Raw genomic sequence first — 22653 nt, 5'->3', positions numbered from 1 at the left:
ACATAAAATAAACAGGTTTGTTGGTGCGTGTGTGTGTGTGTGTGTGTGTGTGTGTGTACACGTGACTTATATAAGATGATTTACACACATGTGAGTGTGCCAGTGCATTAATATGGGCAGAAATACTGTATGAGCACTTCAATACTGACTGACTGACTGACTCTGCAATAATAATAATGATAATAATGAAATGATAATAATGATAATGATAATAATGGGTAATCCCCAGGCAACTAAAAATTATGACATTATGTCCCTGTGTGTGAGAAACAACACGACACAGGCTCCAGTCTGAAGCGAGGAGAAACTAATGTGTAACTGATCGACTTTGAAAGCGAGCTTGTCAACCTCGCTGGGAGTGGAGCAGATGAGAAGCAACACTGTGGAGCTTCCAGAGCTTCTGCTGTTGTTGTGCTGTGCTACACCCCCGCTGTTCACTGAGGGGTGAAATGTGATCATGGAGGGCTGCCAGCACACATCAGGACCTGGCAGATGAAATGGCAAGCCCAGCGAACTGAGATCTAACATGTCTCTGCTGTCACTGTCGGCCGCTGAACACTAGAGGGCAAGAACTGCATTTACTTGTCAGTGTGGACACTGTCTGTCCGATGATACAGTGAAAGCTCTTACGATGATATACATAAAACAGCAGGGGCTGAGAAAACAGCCAGCGGTTCTCAATTCTCAAAGTTTTTAGTGTTAAAGGCGTTTTGGCACGACAAATTCCTCCATCATGTTCAGAAGTCAACAAGAAAAGACAGAATAGTTGGTTGTTTGAATCTGGATCACGGTCTCTGTTCAGTGTTGCCCCATCTCCTCTTGACAACATGTCCTAAAATCATAATTCAGTTGTCTTGAGTCAAAGCTTCATACTTTTGAATTAACTTCAAGTTTTGAGAGATTTAATCAGACTTGGATAACTTGTTGCACATGTGCCAAACACAGGAATACCTGCCAAAATGTCTGTGTCACACTCAGAGAAAAAGAGGAGCAAAGTTGCGCCTCAACCATGTAAATGAGTGTCATCTCATTTGGACATTGGCAGTAACCAAGGGTGTCACTTTATTTTGAAAAGCAGCGGGGAAATAAGAGTCTAGATTGAATAGATAATAATAATAAGGGGAGGAAAAACAATCTATAACAGCACAGTGAACGGGGATAGCCGAGGCTACAACACAGCTGACACAGCAAAAATAATGTCAGCCGAAAAAGTACGCATCTCATCCACAAATTTGACCCATATAAACACAAGAGTCCATCTATTACAGAGCAATATAACATCTACTGTAGAAAGCACCAGTGCATGTCAGTCAACCTCTTCATTTGGTAGTGGACATTTCTTGGTGCGAACATGTTGACAAATTATGCTTCGAGTGAACAAAAAGTGATCTTTAACGAATATTATAAAGTGTGAGCAACAAAAATACCGGCAAGGGAAAATACAAAATCTTCCAAAAACTGAGGACAAACCAGAAGCCAACAAGTACGAAGCGTGAGAAAGAAAACAGAAGAAATAACAAAGAGTGCAGGGAAAACACAGTTTTAAAAACGCAGTGGAACTAATAGAAAAAAAGATGTTTACTGAAAAAGGCGCAAAGGGCGGGAAAACAGACAAAGGCAGGAAATGGCACAAATTAAAACGTGACACCTAACGATGAACTTCCAACATAAAACAGAAATCACAAAACAAAAAAACAAACAAACCATGACACGACTCCTTTTCTTAAAGGTGATCTTTGTTCTGCTACAACTCTGAATGTGCGGTTCTTATGGAGCCAGAACAGTCTCCATATGTTCTGTCCTCAGGTATTAAAACTGAGAAAATCACATCAAATCCTACAACAACAGAAAAGTGTTGCAAAAAGCTCAAGCTCAAGGAAATTAAAGGAGTGTTGCTAATAACAAGCAATGCAAAGACCAAACGTGCAAACGGGAAAAAGATGTGCAAAAACAAAAAAGGCTACTAAATTAGTTGATTCGACAGCTGACTGTGGCGCCATATTCACTTTTTAACCTTTTTAATCTTTTTAGTGCAACCTGTAACACAATATAATTCATCCAGTGTAATTTAATTGAATTAGATGTCAGCTAAATAGATATCAGTTTCTATTGTTGCACAATGGAAGAAATGTTCTGACTGTGTGAGCTTTGAATTCAACATGTTGACTGTTTGCTTCTCAGGTGTTTTTCTATATGCGGGATCATTTCCCGTTTACCAGTGTTGTATAACCACTCCTTCTCACCTGCTGAGGTGTATGATATGAATGTCACCTGGGTAGTGTTGATTGTCAACTCCTCTATGTGTCATATATTCTCCACAGATGTCCCAGCAGGTCTTTCAGGGGGTTCTAACTAAAACAGAGGGGAGTTTCTGACACCTGGTGGATAGATGACATCCCTGCAGCTTCTTTAGTCACTCGCCATTGTCATTGTACTGGGATCTGTTTACATATTTACGCATGTGTCAGTATGTTTTTGTGCTGTGCACTGGCCAGCGTGTAGTTGTGTGTAGGTGTGTGTGCTGTCTGATTGGGTGATGTCATCTGTCCACAGTGGAGCAGACCAAATATTATGAAGAAGCAGACAGACAGAAAGGCTTTTTTATTTCATTATTGTATGTGTTCTGTCTGTGAGCTGTGCATATATAGTGCTCACAGGCAACTCATACATGTTTACATCACCTTATTAGAGTTAGTCAGACACAGTCACGGCACAGAGTCTCGTCTTGAAACATAATATCAGGTGGAAAATCTTATGTACTTCTGTTTGTGTGGGGGCAGGAAGAGGCAGAGGGGCAGAGACTCCACCAGGGTTAAAGGTCACACAATATAGCTGTGAATCACAACATCTTTATCCTAAACAGTTAAAGTTATAAGTTAGATTTTCAACCGCACATGGAATAATTGATCACTACATGCCACATGATAAGAGACAGTTCAGCAGGTCTCACCCTGTATTCACAGGTGTGTATCAGCGCAGCAGTGATTGTTTAGAAAAGTAATTTTTTCCAGATTAAATTAGACATTTTTAGTCCTTTTGTACGCCCAGCAAACACATCTTGGCCTCTCTGTTGTCCCTCCTTGGCTGCATCATAAAGTTTGCTTTAATGTGACAGTCTAAGATACAAAATGTGAGATATCAGTCTGCATTAGTGGAAAAAGCATTTGGATCCTTTACTTGAGTAAAATTACCAATACAACAATGCAGAATTTATTAAGTCCTTCATGTTAAACTTGAGTGAAACTACTGAAGTATTATCAGGTAAATCTGTTAATAGTGATGCATCAGTGTGCATGCAGTAGTTGTAACTATTGATGTGGAGCTGGTTATGAAAACCAATACAGTGAGTATAGTTCAGTGATTCCTGACCTTTTAGAAAGTCAAAATGATAAAAAAGAAAGATACATTTGAGGGTTTGTGAGGTTTATTGGAGAAGAAAGAAGAAAGAAAAAAGGTGTGATAGAAATAAATGGCTTTTTTTATATCATTATATATATTATATTGTATTTTATTATTATTTTTTACAATACATTTATCTAATATCTGCCGTTTAGTGATATGTTAAACAATTCTACCTCTTTGAACAACAGGGAATGACTCCTGTATAGAACCGCTAACTTCTCACAAACAAAACATGAGCCAAACAGACTGAAGACCACTCGTTAAACAGACTATTACAATGTATGATATTTTAAAAACATATTTTTTTAATGCAAAATCTTATTCAAAAAGTAATTTCAGCTGTCTGATAAATATACTGAAATATTTTCCTCTGAAATTTAGTGGAACTGAAGTGTAAAATAGCATTAAATACATTTTCTACATAGTACAACACATGAGCAAGTGTACTTTGCTATACTGTAGTGCAGAGGCACAAACAGAATTCCATTCACCTCCACTTTTCCCATAAGTGTCCTTGAATCACATGTTTTCTGCTTCATCCTCTCTCAGCACCTCGCGTCTCTTCTTCTCTCCATGTGAATGGTGTCCTTGAGTTCTGAGTCTTTATGTACCTACTCCTTCTCTCCAGGTCTTAGTGTTGCAGGGGAGGTTTTACAGGTGACGTCCGTCGGTTTCCCCCTCATCCTAACGATGGAGAGAGGCAGAATAAAACACATGTTGCGATACAGGAGGATGAATAAACAACCAGCAGGGTACACTGATGCACTGTCGTCAGATATGATGCTTCTCTTTGATAACTACTCAAAAACTCTTTTAAGCATTTGTAATTGATACCATATATTTCAAATATTTGATGATATTTGAAGTATTCATTGTCATGATCTTAAACATCTCCCTCCTCCAGCGCATCCAAAACTCTGCTGCAAGAATTTTGACTTGGACTATGAAACATGACTTCCTTAAACTGACTTCCTGTTGCTTTTAGAACTGATTTTAAGATTTGCTTAATTACTTATAAAGCCCTGAAAGGCTTGATCCAATTTATTTAATACATATTTTATTGCCATATGTCCCTTCTTGGTGACAAGGCCTTTTGAATGACCTGCCGGTCACTTTTGAGATAACACTTTTTTTTTTAAAATTATTATTATTAATTACTTATTTTGCTTTATGACATTCTGTTTTACTCTGTGTTGTCTTTTCATAGTTTTTCGGTTCTTTCGAGCACATTGTAACTGTGTTTTGAAAGATGCCATAGAAATAAAGTTTGTTATTATTATCATTACTATGAATTAGTTTATTGCATTATGAACACCTTAACCCTATTTTGCCCCATTGTTCTTGTGCTTACTGTGCTTTGTAATTATCAAATAGGTACTCAGTAATTTAAAAGAAATACTTGCAGTGTAATTCATTAAGAACCTCTTGAGCACAAAGTTGTTATTATGCCTTCACCAGTTGTTTTCTCTGCCTGTGCGTCCCCTGTGGACTGCACTCAGCTCGTGTCACCGTGTGCCGTGGCAGCTTGTTTTGTTCTTGTTTTTCCAGTTATTTTTCTCCCTACCTGTTCCCCCCCTCCTTTTCCCTCACCTGTTCCTGCTCTATGTGTGTGTGCGTGTGTGTGTGTGTGTGTGTGTGTGTGTGTGTGTGTGTGTGTGTGGGGGGGAGTGGCTTACAGGTTTCTACTGCAGCAGAGGGACGCACCTGATGATCATCATGACTTCCGGCTGCATGACCCTGGTCTCTTCACCCCTCCAGTGCCAGGTTGTTCTTTCGAGTTCAGTGAATATACTTGCTGTTTTCTCTGTGTTATTCTATTGATTACCTGCTACGTTGTGCTTATGTTTCATTTGCTTTTGTTTCCCCTGTCGTGCTTTCTTTTGTTATCTTTGTTTGCTATCTGTGTACCTATCTCTGTAAGCGACTTTGGGTCCTTGAAAAGCGCTATATAAATTAAATGAATTATTAATCATTATTATGTTTCAAGCCTGGGCTTCATCATATGCTTTGTGTTTTCTCCTCTCCTCATGTGCACTTTTGGGGGTTCCACGTTGAACCTAATCTTGCTGCCATCAAAGCCACTCCACCATGCTTGCCTGCCCTCCTCTCTCTGCTTCTGAGTTTTTAGGTTGTGAATAAACTATTTTCTGACTGCACATCCGTCTCTGTTCTCTGCATTTGGGTCTGACAAAATAACCAAACCCCAACAGCGCTACTTTTCATCACACACTGCTTGAAATCTTAGTTGAACTGCATCTTTGGGAGGTGTAGCCAGGACCTCATCAACAGTGACCTCAAGTGGCTGTAAAAAAATACAAGACTTGAGCTGATGAGTTCAAGGTAATCAAAAGCTGCATATTAAAGTACAGCTTGAGGACGCAGCAGTCTGTTGAAGAGGATGTGTGACTTGTTCCACACTACACATGTTATAACTCGTCTTCAGCTCAAAGCTGCAGAGTTGATGACAGAGTTTGGAGTTTTTCTCTAGACCCCTTCTTCGTGCCCTCACCTGATCATCCACATGCTGCCTTGCTTCACGTGATATTGTCCCAACTGCTTGTTGACTTAGGTGATGTTGTTTTCTGACATGAAGCGATCATCCGTCATTTGGCTTCACTTGACATGGACGTTTCTCAGCAGAGACAATAAATCCTGTCCAAAGGAGTTAATGATAAAAGTTTGTTCCCTGATTGTAACTGCTGAATTACGCTCATCCTCGGCATAATGAGCAGAATGGATTATTATACATGCAGTGCTCTATATAGCATGTTAAATTTAGCCTCACAATAGACAAAATGACCCCGAAGGAGGAGAGTGATATGAAAGATTAATTTCAGCATGCCCCCAGAAATATTCTAATTATAGATCAAAATTAGTTGCTCATGCATTGTTTAAGAAAAAAAAAATGTAGCTACTCTGAAGCATATTATTAATTACATGGTGGGGGGGAGACAGGAGATCATCATCATGTTTGTTTCTGTTCAGAGATCATCAGTTTGCAGTAATGTTTTCTAAAGTGAAACATAGAAAGCAGGCGGAGATCAACCCAAGGCTGCGATACAAGGAGAATTTGTGATTTTAACCAAACTGCCCAGGTCAGACCGTCTGTTCCCTCAGTTATGTATGTCGTCCAGCGTGTTGTTGCACTGCAGCCGGTGAGTGCCAGTTCTGCTGCAGTTCGGAAACTAAGCGAGGCATACTCTGGGAGGTTTATTAATCCCCCTCTCTCTCTCTCCTCAGGGCATGGCAAAGGCAACTGTGGAGAGACACTGCCGCAAATAGACTCTCTAAATATGGAGGGCTTCAGTCGAGAGAAAAATGCATGATCGAATTTTGGGCCTCTCCACCAAACAGCTTCTATAAAAGGAACGAGACAGAAGAGAGGCTGAGCGGTCGATGACACTTTCTGCTGGAATGTGTGTGTTTCGAGTGTTAACATGTAGCTTTATGTTTTGTTAGTGTGTGTGTGGGGATGTGTCTGCTTGCACCTAAGTGTGTGTGTCCCCAGTATAAGTGCGATCAGCCGAGTCTGAGAGGCTGCAGCTTTGCCCCTAAGTGGAGTAGAGTGCATAACTCCGCAAAGGCCCTATAGTCCCCTTAGGTCCAATAAGCCTAAACAATAGCAATCTCCATGTCGCTGTTTCATTCTTTAAAACCACCTATAACTGTTCATCATAATTTAAGATTAGGAAGGATCCACAATTGTACTCAACAGCAGGATCAGGGAAACTCAACAGCAGGATCGGGAAAACTCAACAGCAGGATCGGGAAAACTCAACAGCAGGATGAGTGAAACTCAACAGCAGGATGAGGGAAACTCAACAGCAGGATGAGGGAAACTCAACAGCAGGATCGGGAAAACTCAACAGCAGGATCGGGAAAACTCAACAGCAGGATCGAGAAAACTCAACAGCAGGATCAGGGAAACTCAACAGCAGGATCAGGGAAACTCAACAGCAGGATGAGTGAAACTCAACAGCAGGATGAGGGAAACTCAACAGCAGGATCAGGGAAACTCAACAGCAGGATCGGGAAAACTCAACAGCAGGATCGAGAAAACTCAACAGCAGGATCAGGGAAACTCAACAGCAGGATCGGGAAAACTCAACAGCAGGATCGGGAAAACTCAACAGCAGGATCCGGGAAAACTCAACAGCAGGATCGGGAAAACTCAACAGCAGGATGAGTGAAACTCAACAGCAGGATGAGGGAAACTCAACAGCAGGATGAGGGAAACTCAACAGCAGGATCGGGAAAACTCAACAGCAGGATCGGGAAAACTCAACAGCAGGATCGAGAAAACTCAACAGCAGGATCGGGGAAACTCAACAGCAGGATCAACTTGAAACAGATGACTCAGCAATGACTGAACTAAAGACTGGAGTTAAATACAATCTAAACTATCGAGAGGATGAGGTGCAGATGGAGAGAGGTGGAGAAACACAAGAGAGGGTAATGAGACTCAGTGACATTTCAACTACGATAGACATGCGCTGGATTGCGATCAGACCCTTACCCTTATCCTTACATGCTCTAGTACTGCAATGCACCATACTGTCCTGCAGTCAACCCAGGGCTCTGACTTTGTGTGTCACACGCTGCGGACATGTATGTGGAACAAGCACTACTTCCAGTCAAGTCTTATGTCGACTGCTGAATTACAGACACTGCGAACCAGACTTCATTAAAGGATCTGTAAAAATCTACCTCTCAATCACACATTTATTCAAAAATATGATCAAATGAAGATGCTTCCACGCTGACTGCATTATAATAATGAACACATGCCTTCATGAGTCAGACTCCTTCATCCAACAGCCAGGACTGTGTGTGCGATTGTGTGTGTGTGTATGTATGTGTGTGATGGTGGACGGCGTCTGAAGGTGCTAATGCATGAATGTGTGCATGTTCATGTGCGCACGCGACCTTGTGCAGCCACGTGTCACAGCAGATGTTGCCCGAAGCCTCAGCACTGTCTCCAGTGATGTGCTGTCCGCTGACCTTCAGTAACATTTGAGGATGCTGCAGCCTTCTCGTCAAGGACAGCACACTTCTGTGGCTGATTATGACACTTCGCCTTGCATTAATATGCCTCAACTCCCGATCTGCTATATGGCATTTGCATGACATTAGCATATATGTTTTGGCCAGCCGCTTGACGCTGCACTGTGTGGAGCTGGTGGGAATGACACCTGTGAGACAGAGAGGCAGATGCCACACTGGCAGGTCACATAGAGGTTTGGGTGAAGCCGGCGGGACACAGGGGGAGAACAGAAAGCTGTTGGGGCATATGCTAACATGTTGCATTACTGCATTTTAGGACAGGTTGTATTCGAAAAAATGACTAAGAAGTACATTTACTACATTGTTTTGGAGTTTAAATTTATGATAATATTACTGTTATTTTGCTTTGAATGTTTTCAGTTTGTCTCTCTAAGCTAACCAAAATATTTGCAAATGGACGATCTGTGTGCAGTTTTCTTAAATAATGGCACCTTGAATGAAACCTCAGAAGTTCAGAAGAGATAAACAGTATAATCGATTTTTATTCACAAGTTTTGGTGCAAAAACTGTCCCTTAAAATGTAATCCCAACTTTCAGAAAGTCCATGTGATACATTTACAATAATTCAACACTGCAGTGTATCAGTATTTTAGTCAGTATATTACTCATACTCAAAACAAATAGTCAGCAGATCACCAGAGTCACTGGTAACTGTTAGCTGTAGCTGCTGTTAGCTAGTTAGCTTAGTTAGCAGTGCATCTAGTGGCCCAGACTGGGAGCTTGAGCAGGACAATGTCAGTGTTTACGTCCTTTAAACACAAAATTTCTTTCATTGAAAAATAGTACGCAAGTGATAAATAATGACAATGCTAACAAGGTGATTTTTCCTAGGTATTAGCATTGTTTAGGGAATGTCATATTGATTATAAAAGTATTAGACAATTGAAATGAACACCAAAGTTATTACAGCTTTTCAACACAACAACACCAACAACAACAACAACAACACAGCAATTTCAAGGAACTCTCTGCAGGTGACAAAGCATAGTTTTCAATCAAATGAGGCCTTGATTTCTGGATAGATGCACATGTACAGCACCAGCGAATTTGTATACCATTGATCCAAATAACAAAGCTTACTTCAGTCTCTTGCAAAATATCAGATTGCTTAACCTCAAACTACACAGCACAAGCAACAACAATCATATAAGAGAAGAAGGCTGGGAGGGACTCTCTCAAAAAAGACATATTTCCTGTCATGTAATGTTACATTTTCAGGGTCTGACTCATTATTTAACCACTTTACTCCTCCTGTTTGGTTTGTGTTTGTTGTGGCAGCGTAGGTAATACGTGGGTGCTTGTGTTTGTTCCCGTCTTTAAAGGCTCTGGCTTTTTGGTCAGTTCTGATGCTGCTTGGAGTGCGGATGCTGCAGCCAGGTGGTGACCCTGCATGCAGTACCTGGCACACAGCGGAGTGCGTATAGCTGCGGCCAAATCCCAGAGTCTGAGAGCTGCCCACACTGGCCAATCTGCTACCAGAGAGAGTGAGCAGAGGACACTGCCACTGATACAAATATTATAGCCGCAATGTAAAACGCTCTAAACTGTTAGATGTCAACTCACAGCAGAAATGTGTATGAAATTTGTTGGTCAAATTATCCACGCACTGCATGTTTCACTGACAAATCTTAGTCGAGTGTCGAGGCCGCTTCCCTAATCCAGCAAGTCTTTGCATTACTTCGGTGTCGCCCTGACGACTGACAGTGTCGCTAATGAGATTTGACTGTAGACAATCACTGTGGTTAAAATGACATCGTCGTGAGAGGATTTATGGTCCCACACAGAAGACTGGACCTGGGATGTGGTTTCTGACATATTCAGAGACACTGGCAAATAAGCAAGTGGGCACCTCCCGCTTCAGGTAGTCAGGAACATCATTTTACACAAAAAAAACTGACACGAATAAACAATAAACACAAAGTTGGATGCTAGATACTCTCCAAATGCCATTTCATCGAGACTTTAAAGGTCCAGTGTCTGGGATTTTGTGGGGAGCTTGCATTGCGGTTGCAGATGGCAACTAACTGAACACCCCTTGCATCACCCTCCCCTACGGTGGCAGCTGAAAACACTAAGAACATGAGTGGACCCACCCCACTAAAAGGCTCATTCTGTAGTGACAAAAACCAAGCAACTCTCATTTTCAGATAATTACACACTAATGAAAACACAATTATGTACAATATATTCCATTTCTGCTGAAAGATCCTCCCAAACCCTGCACACTGGACCTTTACGTCACTCTTAAATCTTCTATTTAATTATTTCATCCATCCATTAACCCCACCAATCATCCCAGCCTTGTTAATTTTGACATTTGATACACAGCAACCCAGAAACCCAGAGAGAAATTCAACAAAATCCTGTTGCACAATATGTCTAAAAAAAAAAATCACCTCCAGCTTTGGGCTCCACCTTCTGGCAGCTGCTTTCTGATTGGCCACAGTTTCAACGGGTTTGGATCCCCTTCATGAAACCTTTGTCAAACGACCTTCTGCATCACTTTCTATTTTACGCCTTCTATAATAGGAAGCCATAAAAATAATCTTTACTATCAGTGCCGGTTCGAGAGGAGAGTCACCACCTCATTACCGCCCCTGTCTGAGGGGCTGATTATGGGATGGAAGGAGCCCTGCACCAGAGCTGAGCCCGGGGCATCCTGGCGGCTCAGTCTGCTAATGGCTGCATGGGGTTTGAATTGCAGCTCATTCCACACTGTTGCATCTCTCTCCCCCTCACTTCCCAGCCACTCTCTACACTGTACCTGTCACCATGAAACCAAAAAAAAAGAAAAGAGAAGAAAAAGGAAATAAAAATGAAATACTCATAAAGGTGGATTGCCCTCTCTGCTTTTCAATAAAAAAAGACCAAAAAGCTGGTTGAATCGCAGTCGAATCTCACTCAATTACCTCCCTGGATCCTTTTAATGATCCCACACAGACAAAGCACTGTGATCCCACTGTGAAACACCCTGTGATGAACTAGACCATTGTGTGTGTCCTAGCCCCAATATGCTAATCCAGGATTAATTATGGACCAACCCTAATGAGTATCTCCCTTGCCCTCTTAGATATGTAAATGTACCAGCGGTGGACAGCGTTTAGAGGCTTTTGTTAACGCTGCGCTCTCTGTGTTCTATTAAAGAAAAAAAAAGGCAGGACACGACAGAAAGAGACAAGGACAAAGGTTTAGTGGCTATAGATTATTGCTGATTATATCATTGCTAAAATAAAAAGTCTCACTCCCTTTGGGTCAAGGGAGCACATGTGAAGTGATGCCAGGGAATCAGCGCAAAGGTACAGTATAAATGTTTCACCTGTCGAATTTTATTAAACAATTTAAGACAAACGGAGCAAGTTACATAAACACAGACCGACACAGACCTGTTTGATACGGTTGTTTCTCCATCAGTGGCTACCTGTCTCCCTGGCTGCATGGGTGGGGAATTGTTTTTTTCAGCCCATTAATTACACAGGAAGTGTGAAGATGTGCAGAGCCAGAGGAAGTGTGCTCTTGTGGCACTTTCACCCTCATCATCCTCCCTTGACGGGTAAGAGACGAGGAGAGAGAACAGAGAGAGACAGAGAGAGAGAAGAAGAAGACATGCCGTTTCAAGATCAGGACACGGTGGCACGAATGTCAGATTTTAAAAAGGGGTTATTATGGATGTACTTCAACAACAAACAGCCCGCCATCGTCATCGTCTGCAGCTGACATAGAAATAATACTGTACATATGCGTAGTTTTATGAATCAACATGGTGACGGTTAGACTTACTTTTGCTACAGCTTGGATTTACGACCCAGGGGATGATTCCTTAGTTAAAAGTTAAGTTAACCCATAAATGAAAATTCAGTCATTATCTACTGTCTGGTGAGGTTTCATGGTCCATAAAACATTTCTGGAGCATCACAGTGAAACAGCGTAACATCTTTTCAAGTCAGTTTTGGGATCTCTGGGCTTCTGGAGACTTCTGGACTGTATGAAGCAACTTTAAGAGTCCCCATCTACCACAGTTGTTCAGGAGCTGCAACGCTTTTCTTTTGCTGTAAATCTCCAGAAAGCTTTTGCTGAACAGCAACAATTCACCTGACTTTCCATTGACATGGGGGCAAATGGATAATGATTACATTTTTACTTTTGGGTGAACTCACCCTTTAAGTTGAAAAATAATAATAATCTGGGAATAAAATGACTCTTTAGTTGAACTATACCAACAACTCATGGACATCTGAAACGGGACAAGTAACTCCAACTAGACACTGTGTTGTGTAATACTGACATGTAAAAAAAAAAAGAAGAAAAAATACATTATATAAGCTTATGATGTGTTTAAGTATCTAAAAATCCAGTAACTAGTAACAGTAGTAAGCTACTTCTACTCACTCTCAACTCATGCAGTATGTAGTTTTGGAGAAGAAATCTAACGCAGAATTTTTTATATTAATGTCGAATAATAATGAGGTAATAATGCAAACACAGAAAAATATATATTTTTTCCATAACTGAGTAAACAAGCTGTTCACAGAGGAAAACAAGGTCCCCAGAACACTGTGTGGAGCTACAAAGGTGGCAGGGTCTGCCACATATAAACAAAGTAAAACAATATGAAATGTGTTGTCTTTTAAGGTCAGCTTATTTATTCAGTTTATTCAGTCACTGAAACAAAAAGAGTTTGTTTATCAGGTTAAAACACAAAATCATAAATGAATCATACATTTATTTTCCCAAAACGACACAGTGCACCTTTAAACATGTTGCAGCCTCACTAACCAACAGGATTTAATGCAGCGGTGCAGATTGTACACTAAATATAGTACATTTATTTTAACCTTATTGTTTAATTCTGAGCCTAACAGCTTTAAGGTTCACACATTCACTCCATCTTTGCTCCCGGTGGGATCAGATTAGACTTCATTGATCCCCTGCTCAAGAAAAGGTATAAAAACAAATAAACACTGAGCACAAACTAAACAAGAAATGGACATATGGTGTGTGGAGGTACTGAGAAAGAAAACTCAGGTGTGTGTGTGCGCGCGCGTGTGGGGAGGAGGGGGGGTATCTCTCTGTGAGTTGCTGTCCAAGGTGTTGAGGGGGGCGGGGAGGGGGCGGTCACGTGACTGCGCTTCCTCCCTCTGCGAGAGCAGGATGCTGTGTGTGCGCGTGTGTAGGCTGTGCACGGGGTCACCTCAGTCCTCATCATGAGCGGCTCGAGCTCATGAGGAACAGGAGGCTTCTCTGAGACGGCGGCGGGTTCGCTGTGGCAAGGTCCGCAGCCCGGGATCTGTGCGGCTGAATGCGTAACTTTCACTCTTTACGCGCATCCTCCTCCTCCTCTTCTTCTTCTTCTTCTTCTTCTTCTTCTTCATCCTCTCTTCTTCTTCTTCTTCTTCCCCTACGACATTAGTGTGGCAACTGTGGATGGGCACTCAGGAGTGGGCTGCTGCCCACCAAGTCTCACTGTGTTCCGGAGGCGCTGAGGAGAAGAACATGTAAAGAATCCCGCAGGCTGTTCCCCGCAGATTCCTCTCCTCCTCGCCGCCAACATGCAGAAAGGGATGCGACTCAATGACGGCCACATCACCTATCTGGCTCTTTTGGCGAAGAAGGACGGGACGAGGCGAGGCTGCCTGAGCAAGAAGAGCTCGGACAACACAAAATGGCATTCAAAGTGGTTCGCTCTGTTGCAGAACATGCTGTTTTATTTCGAGAACGACTCCAGCTCACGCCCCTCCGGACTGTACCTGTTGGAGGGATGCGTCTGTGACAGGGCGCCGTCACCGAAACCGTCTCTGTCAGCGAAGGAATGCTTAGAGAAGCAGGTAAGATGTGAAACACAAGCTCCCGGTGAGTCGAGGCGCTCTCTCACACACACATACACACTCGTCAAACTTGTTTGTGTGTGTGTGTGTATGTGTGTGTCACATTCACACGAAGGAGGTGTTTTTTTTTCTATGTAACGCATAGAAACAAGTGCGTCTCCAAACGACACAGTTGCTGTTTTTATCCCCTATTTATCACGCAAACAATGTCCCGGAGATGTTCACTTGACGCTCGGTGTTGTTACGTAATGGCGTCATCCCCCAACTGATTGATTGTCTCGATTCTGCACTAAAATAGCAGCGCAGCCCCGCATCAGAGGCGAAAAACGCATCAAACGCGAAAGCAAACGCAGAACGTGTACGCTCAAGTCCTGCGCGATTCTCTGCGCAAAACTTTGCCCAAGAAAAAATAATAAAAAAAGACGCGAACTAGTTATTTCTCCCATCAGGACATTTGTTGCAGCTCGTTGTGTGTGTGTGTGTTTTTTTTCTCCTTTTTTTATTTTTATGTAAGAGGCTGTATTTTTAGACATCGCGGCTCATGTTGTGGGGAGCAAACTTAAAAAAAGCAGCATCCCAAAAACTTTGCAGGTTGCCATCTTGCGGAGGAGAGCTGCCCCCTTCCTTCTGTTTTTTTTTTTTTTTTTTTTTTGACGTATTGATTTAATTCCTTGTCTTGATATTAATAGCACCCTACCTTGGCAACTGCGTCTCCACCGGTTCACAGCGGCCCGTCTCATTATCACGGGGTTGTTAACGACAGCCATGAATGAAAAACCCAAATAGATAAATAAATAAATGAATGAAAATGTCCCAGCATTTGCTTTTTTTTGTTTCTCAGTTCAGCCCCTCCATTCGTTTTTTAATTCCCTGGGCCATGGATTAACATGTGTGAGGGCTCAACAATTTCCACTCTTGTTATGTGTGTGTGTGTGTGTGTGTGTGTGTGTGTGTGTGTGTGTGTGAGTTTTCTGTTATGCCAGTGTGACACAGTCAGAAATAATCTCAGTGAAAGCCTTCCTGCCTCAGTTCGGAGGGGTTAGGGAGGCTGCTGCTGCTGCTGCTGGAAGAAATAAACCTTGTGGCGTAAAAAGCATTAAAAGAGGCAGAGAAGTGGTCAAGCTGCTGCGAGTGAGCCATGACTGCAGTCACCTTCTGAAAATCTGCTCCGCCAGCTGCAGTCGCTTCTGCCCTCCCCCCTGCAGCAGAGCTCAGAAAAAGAGCTGAAGTCAGAAAGTCACAGCGGCGGGTCATCTTATCCGTTCACTCATCATAATCTTTGTTTATGAGGCAAACAGGTAGTCAGGGTTCTTCTCCCCCCCCCCCCACGCGCCGGATGAGAGCACTTTGGACTCTAGGCCCCGCAGACTGTTTCACTTTTACAACACAGTGACAGATATGATGCAAAAACAAATGAAGGCAGCAACATTTCATTTGTCTCTTTTACACACTGCTACAAAGTCTCCGGGTCGTACTGGAACAAGGGATGACAGTGTTCATGAGCACGTTCCTAACCCTTCAACCCCAGCACCGCGTGTGGACTGTTTTTCAAGTCACGCATGAGAAAAACTAACATGGGTGCACGCATGGTCCAGCTGAGAAAACTCTCTACAGAAAACTTCAATTTTTCACTCTACTGGAAGAAAAGCTGTACAGATCTTCCTCCAGAACATCTCTTGATGAACATGTGTCTGCCATTAGGTTGTGTGGTTATAAGTCGGCTTGGTCGACCGATATTATCCTCCAATATCGGAATATCACAGATGTCTGTATCGGCTCGAATGTTGCAGATCAGGGCCGCATGATACTGGAAAAAACTGACATTGCGTTTTGCGATGGTTATTGCAATATGACAGTTTTCAGCAATATTCACCAGAATGTTGAGTGGACCTTTTTTGGAAATAATCAATCATTTTAGAATGATTGGGCTGATTTTGTAGGAGAGTGTACTTTTTCAATGCGCGTCCCTCAGAATCAGTGAAATTATTCAATAATAGGCCGACTTCTCTTTAGATTAGAGATGAGGAAAATGAGAACCGGTTGAGTTTTCCTTCTGTATCAAGCAGTAAAAAAACTTGTAGCCTGACATCTTTTGAGTTAATTTGCCGCAATCTGCATCGCACATCCTGCGATGTGACTATTGCGCATGCACACATTGCGATGTTGATGCCGAAGTGATATACTGTGCAGATATGAAAACAATTTTAGAAATTATTATACGTGTAAAGATGCTTGGGATCATTTATAAATCTCAAATTCCCAGCGAATTCACCATTCTAGCGCACTGATGTAATTTTAGAGTTTGTTGTTAAACTGTAAAATATCCTGCCCCCGTCTCAAGAGTTTGATAACAACATTTGAGGGATCGCTGCAAAAAAACCCTGAGTATATCGCCCAAAATATATCGATATCGGAATCTTTTTACTGCCTAATATCGTTGTTAGAATAAGCCCCAAACAGCCAGTGTTAGTTGGGCTCTCTTAGGAATCACAATCCTGAGTTATAATATTGATATTTTACTGTATAACCTCTGGGGAACAGTTGTCTACAAACAAATAAAGGATCGCTGCAGTGTGCATTCATTATGAGTGACTGTTGTACTCTGGTTCCTGCAGTTATGTGGCCGTTCCCATCAGCTGTACCTGATGTCGCTGTCCATGGTGCTGAACTCTGCTGTCACGTCATGTTTTTTTCACACTGTCGCCCTCCGCTCTCTGTCGGCAGAGCTGTTTGGATTCTTATCAGTGTCACTAAGAGGGACCAGCAGAATTTAGATCATTCCGAATAAGTACATGCATTTTTAACCTGGACAACTGTTGAGGTTACTGCCCTCAGCAGGACAAAGAAGTTGTTTCATGACATGCGATATCTTGCATGTGAACTTTTATTGTCCACTAAAGTAGCTGCGGATGGTTTTTCTTCTTCTTTTTCATTGTTATCACTAAGTAGTTTTAGTTACCTGACATTAATCAGAGTTTAACTTTATGTAGCAGATCAGAAAAAGCTCATATGAGCCATATGGGCTGTTTTTTGGAGGACTGAACTGTTAAACTTTGCTCACTGCAAAGCCCGTCTCCTTTAAAAACCATGTCAGGACAAGAGACGCGCTTTGTTCGGGGGATGAAATGTGGACTGAGCGACATCTCCGATGACAGCTGTTCATGCAGGCTGCTCCGGTGAATTTATTTCAACAGTGAATTAAATGAATTTGAAAGCCTTCAATTAGCATAACACAGTCTTCTGTTCAGCACGTGTTGCTTTACATAATATGTGTCAGGAATAAATTCTCTCTGTTTTTCTGGTATTTGTGTGCGAGGGCGTCAGATTTCATTGTATCAGATGTGCACACGTACGTAAATAAAAATGTTGACTTGGGTGACCAGTGTGTGCCCTGTGCGTGCGCCGTGTGCGTCCATGTGTCGGTGCGTGTTGTGGGACTCTTGTGCATGCAGGCTCCAGGTCTATATTTGCCTCTCTGTGTCCTCCTGCATGCACCGATGTCAATCTATAAAAGGTGAAATGAGGACAGAAAGAGTAATCAATGCTGCAGGTGTCTGAGGGCATACAGATTTCCTTTTTTTTTTTCACTTTCTCCACTCTGGAAAAACAAAGAGCGACACTTGAGTCAATGAGCAGACTGCAGAGGTCATCTAAGGCGACGCTACTGTAGAATTTCCTGACATTAAAACCCGTTACTTATGCAGATTAACGCGAATTCCACATTTTTTCTGCCGCGGGTGTTGGTGCCGTTCTCGTGTGTGTATGTGTGACAGAGCTGCGGGAGGAATGGCCGGGGCGAGTGCTGGATCTTATCTGTGTGTGACAGGGAGAGGGACAATGCAGCGAATAGATGCCAAGCCAACTGCCACCTTGCAGGGCTACGGAGCTTTTTATAGCCCTCACTCGTCAAAAAAAAAAAAGCAGCAGCAGATCTTTCTCTCTCTCTCCCCTCCCTGCTCCGTCTGTCTCCGCGCTCGCATTGTATTCTGTGGAGTGTTCTACTTTTTAAATGTTCTTATTCCCCATTTAGAAGGCGAGTTACGTTTAAGCCCACAGTTACTATGGCAACCCCTATTTGCATCTGAAAAAGTGCATTTGAAGGGGGCCGACGAAATGTGCAACAACATGCCTCGGCATTGTGCCTCGCTTAGCGAGTGCAGCAAACACGGGCATGTGAGGGATGTGATGTGGGTCGTCTCGGGTGGTGGCGGAGGTGGGGGTGAAGTTTTATTTGTTTTATTTATGCGAGCACGTTTTTCTCTGAATCTACACTTCACGACTGTATAGTATCGCGCAGTGTTGGTGATACAGTAAACACTTCTCATCTATATAATCTGCAGGACTGTGGCTGGTTTCAAGTAATCGTTTTCAACAATGCCTGCGACCACAACAGAGGCACTAAAGGACAACACCAGAACAAGTGAAAGACTTGTATTGATTGAATGAACGTATCCATGCATACAGCAGTCTATTATAGCCTTTTTGCACTGTGGAGTATCAATATGCCTGATGTATTTCCAGTTGTTTTGAAAGAGTGCCTGTTGTAGTTTATTGACTTCAATTTCAACGTTCAGCCACTTTTTTTTTTTTCATCTTTTCTTCTCTACCGCATACGTAGAGAAGTGCTGAAGTGGTGGTGTAGAAGTGTTTCCTTTTGCCTCAAGTAGATTTGCGCATTTCAGTGAAGATGATAGTATAGAAATGAACATGACGCATTTCTATTACTCCAAATAAGAAAGAAAGAAGCATGTTTTATATGTTATACGGGTCGTTCAGAAATCATTCACAAAGACAGAAATATGCAGTCTGTTCTCTTAGTCAGATTTTTTATAGAACTTCACCTCTGATGAACCAACTGTTATAAAACTTCAATGACAGATATCCAAATAGACTGGATGTAGGAGGGCAGTGCTGTAGAAGAAGTACTGCCAGCACTCATTTAGAGGTATAGAGTATATCAAAATCCATTATATTAAGCTGTGTTTTCCACAGTCTTATTAGGAGGCAAGCATCACTTTTTGTGGCAGACTCTCAAACATGTAGGAGATAATGCTTGACGAGGTGTCCGTTAGCAGGAATGGACGACGGTTGCCACCAATAACTGATTATGGACACCTCAGAGGGCATTGTCCTGCTTTTACCTTAGAAAATAAAATTAAAGACTATTGATTTATACTCATTTTCATTCATTTTGCAATCAAAATGGGTTAGTTTTCACAATAAATAACTCCATGGCAACAACCGAGAGTTTGACTAATATCTGGAACATCATTACCGCCCCAGGATTGTAGATTGTTACAGTTTGGAAACATTCATTACTCCAGTAAATAGGACGGACCTTAGCTACGACATAGATAGCCAGGAAGGTTCAAAGTCAACAACATTGTGTACAGTTGACAGACAGTAAATATAATTTCGCAGCATGTTTAACAACAAGACCAGCTGTAGCTAGCCAGCCAAGTAATTTCCGCAAATCGATATCAAGATTTTCACAAACAGCGATAGTCCGCGTGTATCGTCAGCTGCAGCCTGAAGCAGTGAGTTGAATACCGAATGGGATGTGAGATGATCGCTTGTGTGAAGAGGGACAGTGCTGGCTAATTCTCGGAGCTGGTGTGTTGCAGGCGTTCCCCTCTGGTGTTCAGGGGATGATGCACTGAAGGAGAATTGAGTGTTTAGATTAGATACAGGCTACAGACATTCATTTAGAGCGGTGAACGAACAGTTTCACTAGAACTACTGAAGTGGTTCCATCGGGGTCAACCCCAGCAAGTAGGTTTCAGAGTTGTAAAAGGTGATCTTAGGTCTCTGTGATCAAAAACAGAACACTGAGGTATCTGCAAATGTTTTTTTATAGTCAATATGTAATAGCAAAAAAATACAAGAATTTTTTACAATGCCGTGCTATTAAAAGTGTCCTTGAAAATGTATATCTGTAACAATGAAACTGGATCAAAAAGGTTTGAAGAGATAAATGCGATCAGACGTTTATTATTAGAGGCCATCCTCATCATCATTATTACAAAATAAATGTGTGAAATCTTTTCTCTTGTTCTCTATTCCTGATGAATTTCTATGTTTTTTGGGGGTCTGTAGAGTTTAAACACGGATTTACTACGGGCTACGTTGTCTCACTTACCGAGAGATAATGTCTCTGTGGCAAAAAACGTAGTGACGTGGAGCTAAATATAGCTGCTTAAAAGGCTTGACACACCAGATCACAGGAAGCGAGAGATGGGAAGCACATTATTGACAAAGGCCCGTTCTGCTGCTCATCAGGAAATATGGAACATTACTCCCCTTCACAAATGATTTGCTCTTGGCATTTGGGAGGGATAAAAAATCCAATATATTGGATTTGTGGGGGTCTATTTACAATGCATCAGTGTTATATAATTCGATGCCTTTCTACCACAAACAAGCTCTCTGTGCTATTATCACAATGACCACCACTTTGTTGATTTGAGGATTTTTTTATCTGATAAGCCTATTAGAAAACAATTCCACTCGCGTTGTTTGCCATAATTGCCATAACAGAGCCTTTAAGGCTGTTTGGGCCACTGGAGATAATTGGTGAGGGAGTAAAAAAAGGGGTGAGGACCCAAGAGGTGCTTGTGTCACGAAAATGCAGCCGGATCACCAGGACAAAGCAAAACAAAACTAAACAAAACATGGCGTCAGTCGAGAGGCTTCCACCAATTCAGAGGTGAGTTGCCAGGTTACAGGCTGAATGCACAGAGGCTTTATAATGAATCTCTCAAGACCTTTCCCTCAGGATCGCTCTCTCTTCCTCGCATGCACACATGGACACGCACGTGTGTCTACGTACAACTTCAGTTTTCAGCGAAATGCAGATTTGAGAAAAAGCCAGTCGATGATGATGATTCATTTGAGGTTTCCCCTTTGATAGGTTACAAAGGAAACCGTCTCCATCTTTTACTTTGGAACCTTTGAATATATTCTCAAATTCTCATTACATGTTGAACAAATATTTGACTCTTTCTATGCTGTCGTTTTCCAGTATTACTTCACCGTCACGTTCAATCATGACAACCAGAAGGCTCTGGAGCTGCGCACAGAGGACGTCAAGGACTGTGACGAGTGGGTGGCTGCCATCACACAGGCCAGGTACCTTCAACACATGACCTGTAACCTACATGCACACATTCAGATGATGAGGAGGGAGACTGTGTTCGGAAGATTTGTGTTTGTGTCCGTGCGAATGCTGCGATGTAGTGTTTATCACTTTGATCAATCAGTGAAAGATAAGCCTAACTCAATCCTAATCGACTTCACCCAACATCAGAGCTATAAAAAAATGAAACCTGCAGGTTTTCAGGAACGAAGGAAAGGAAACCAAAAGAGTTTTTGGAGCTTATCAGGTTACAAAACTTGTGCCAACTAATGGATTAACATGTAATTCTTCATTTTACTGGAGGCATTAAAATTGTCAATCAAAGTACTTTTACAGGGGCTATATATAAGAATTCTAGTTGAAAACATTTGAAAAATAACTAAAATGATCAACAGAATGTGAATAAATAACAGATGTGACGTTATGATGTCAGATTGCAGAGAAATCTACTGAAGTTAGCATGTTAACCAGCTAACCAGCGTTTTTGCAGGCTAGCTAGCTAATTTGCTGCTAAGCCAAACAGCATGTAAAACATACGTGCAATGTTAACAATATTTGTGACTCCAAAAAGGAATGACCAAATGTTTTTTTAGCTGTAATGTTTATCATGGTCGCAATCTTAGTTTAGCATGTTTGCATGCTGCATTCGAAAATGTTAAGCGTGCTAGCAAGACAAGAGGCATTTTTAAAGTACAGTTGTATTTTGTAACCAGAGTATGGGACAAATTATATTTCGATGCTAATCAATAGGACAGGGGATTGCAAAGACGTCAACCCATTTGGAACCACAATTGTTGGACGTGTTTCATGCCATCTGTCAAGATATTTTCTGCTGTGGTCGACAGAACCCCTCTGCTAGTGTGACTAAAAGACATTTGTGTTTCTTTAATAGTCTCATTAAGTCTAATACACTAATTAATGGTGGTTTCAGACCAAACATGTAAGAACAAGTAGGCTTTAAGCTTAAGACTACATCAGAACTGCAATATTAATGTGATTATCTGTTATCCCTGTCCTCTCTGATGTATTCTGTAAGAATAACTCCTGTTCAGAGGACAGAGCAACAGAATTTTGACAATTCAGAGATCAAAAGCTGAACTATTCTGACATTCTTCTTGACTGTAAATCACTGTCAACATTTCTACTTTCTGTCAATGCCAGAATTCCCCTGAATGCACAATGTGGAGGTCAGTGTCTTTGGGGTCAAGGTTTAACTGAATGGAATCATTG

At 41.9% G+C, this 22653-nt stretch overlaps 1 protein-coding gene across 1 annotated transcript in view; it reads left to right on the top strand.

Moving 5' to 3' along the window:
• The first annotated feature begins 13603 nt into the window (after positions 1-13603).
• The window catches only part of LOC115580706 (ras-specific guanine nucleotide-releasing factor 1-like), a 30485-nt gene continuing 21435 nt past the window's right edge, over positions 13604-22653 (top strand). Inside the window, exons 1-2 of the mRNA XM_030415306.1 lie at positions 13604-14288; positions 21310-21416. Coding sequence (XP_030271166.1) covers positions 14013-14288; positions 21310-21416 — 383 coding nt within the window. The 5' untranslated portion in view covers positions 13604-14012. The remainder of the gene's footprint in view (positions 14289-21309; positions 21417-22653) is intronic.

Source organism: Sparus aurata, chromosome 4 (assembly GCF_900880675.1).
Source record: "Sparus aurata chromosome 4, fSpaAur1.1, whole genome shotgun sequence".
In the NCBI taxonomy this organism is placed as follows: Eukaryota; Metazoa; Chordata; class Actinopteri; order Spariformes; family Sparidae; genus Sparus; species Sparus aurata.
The sequence above is the reverse complement of the archived record's forward strand: the minus strand, read 5'-3'. Positions and strand labels throughout refer to the sequence as shown.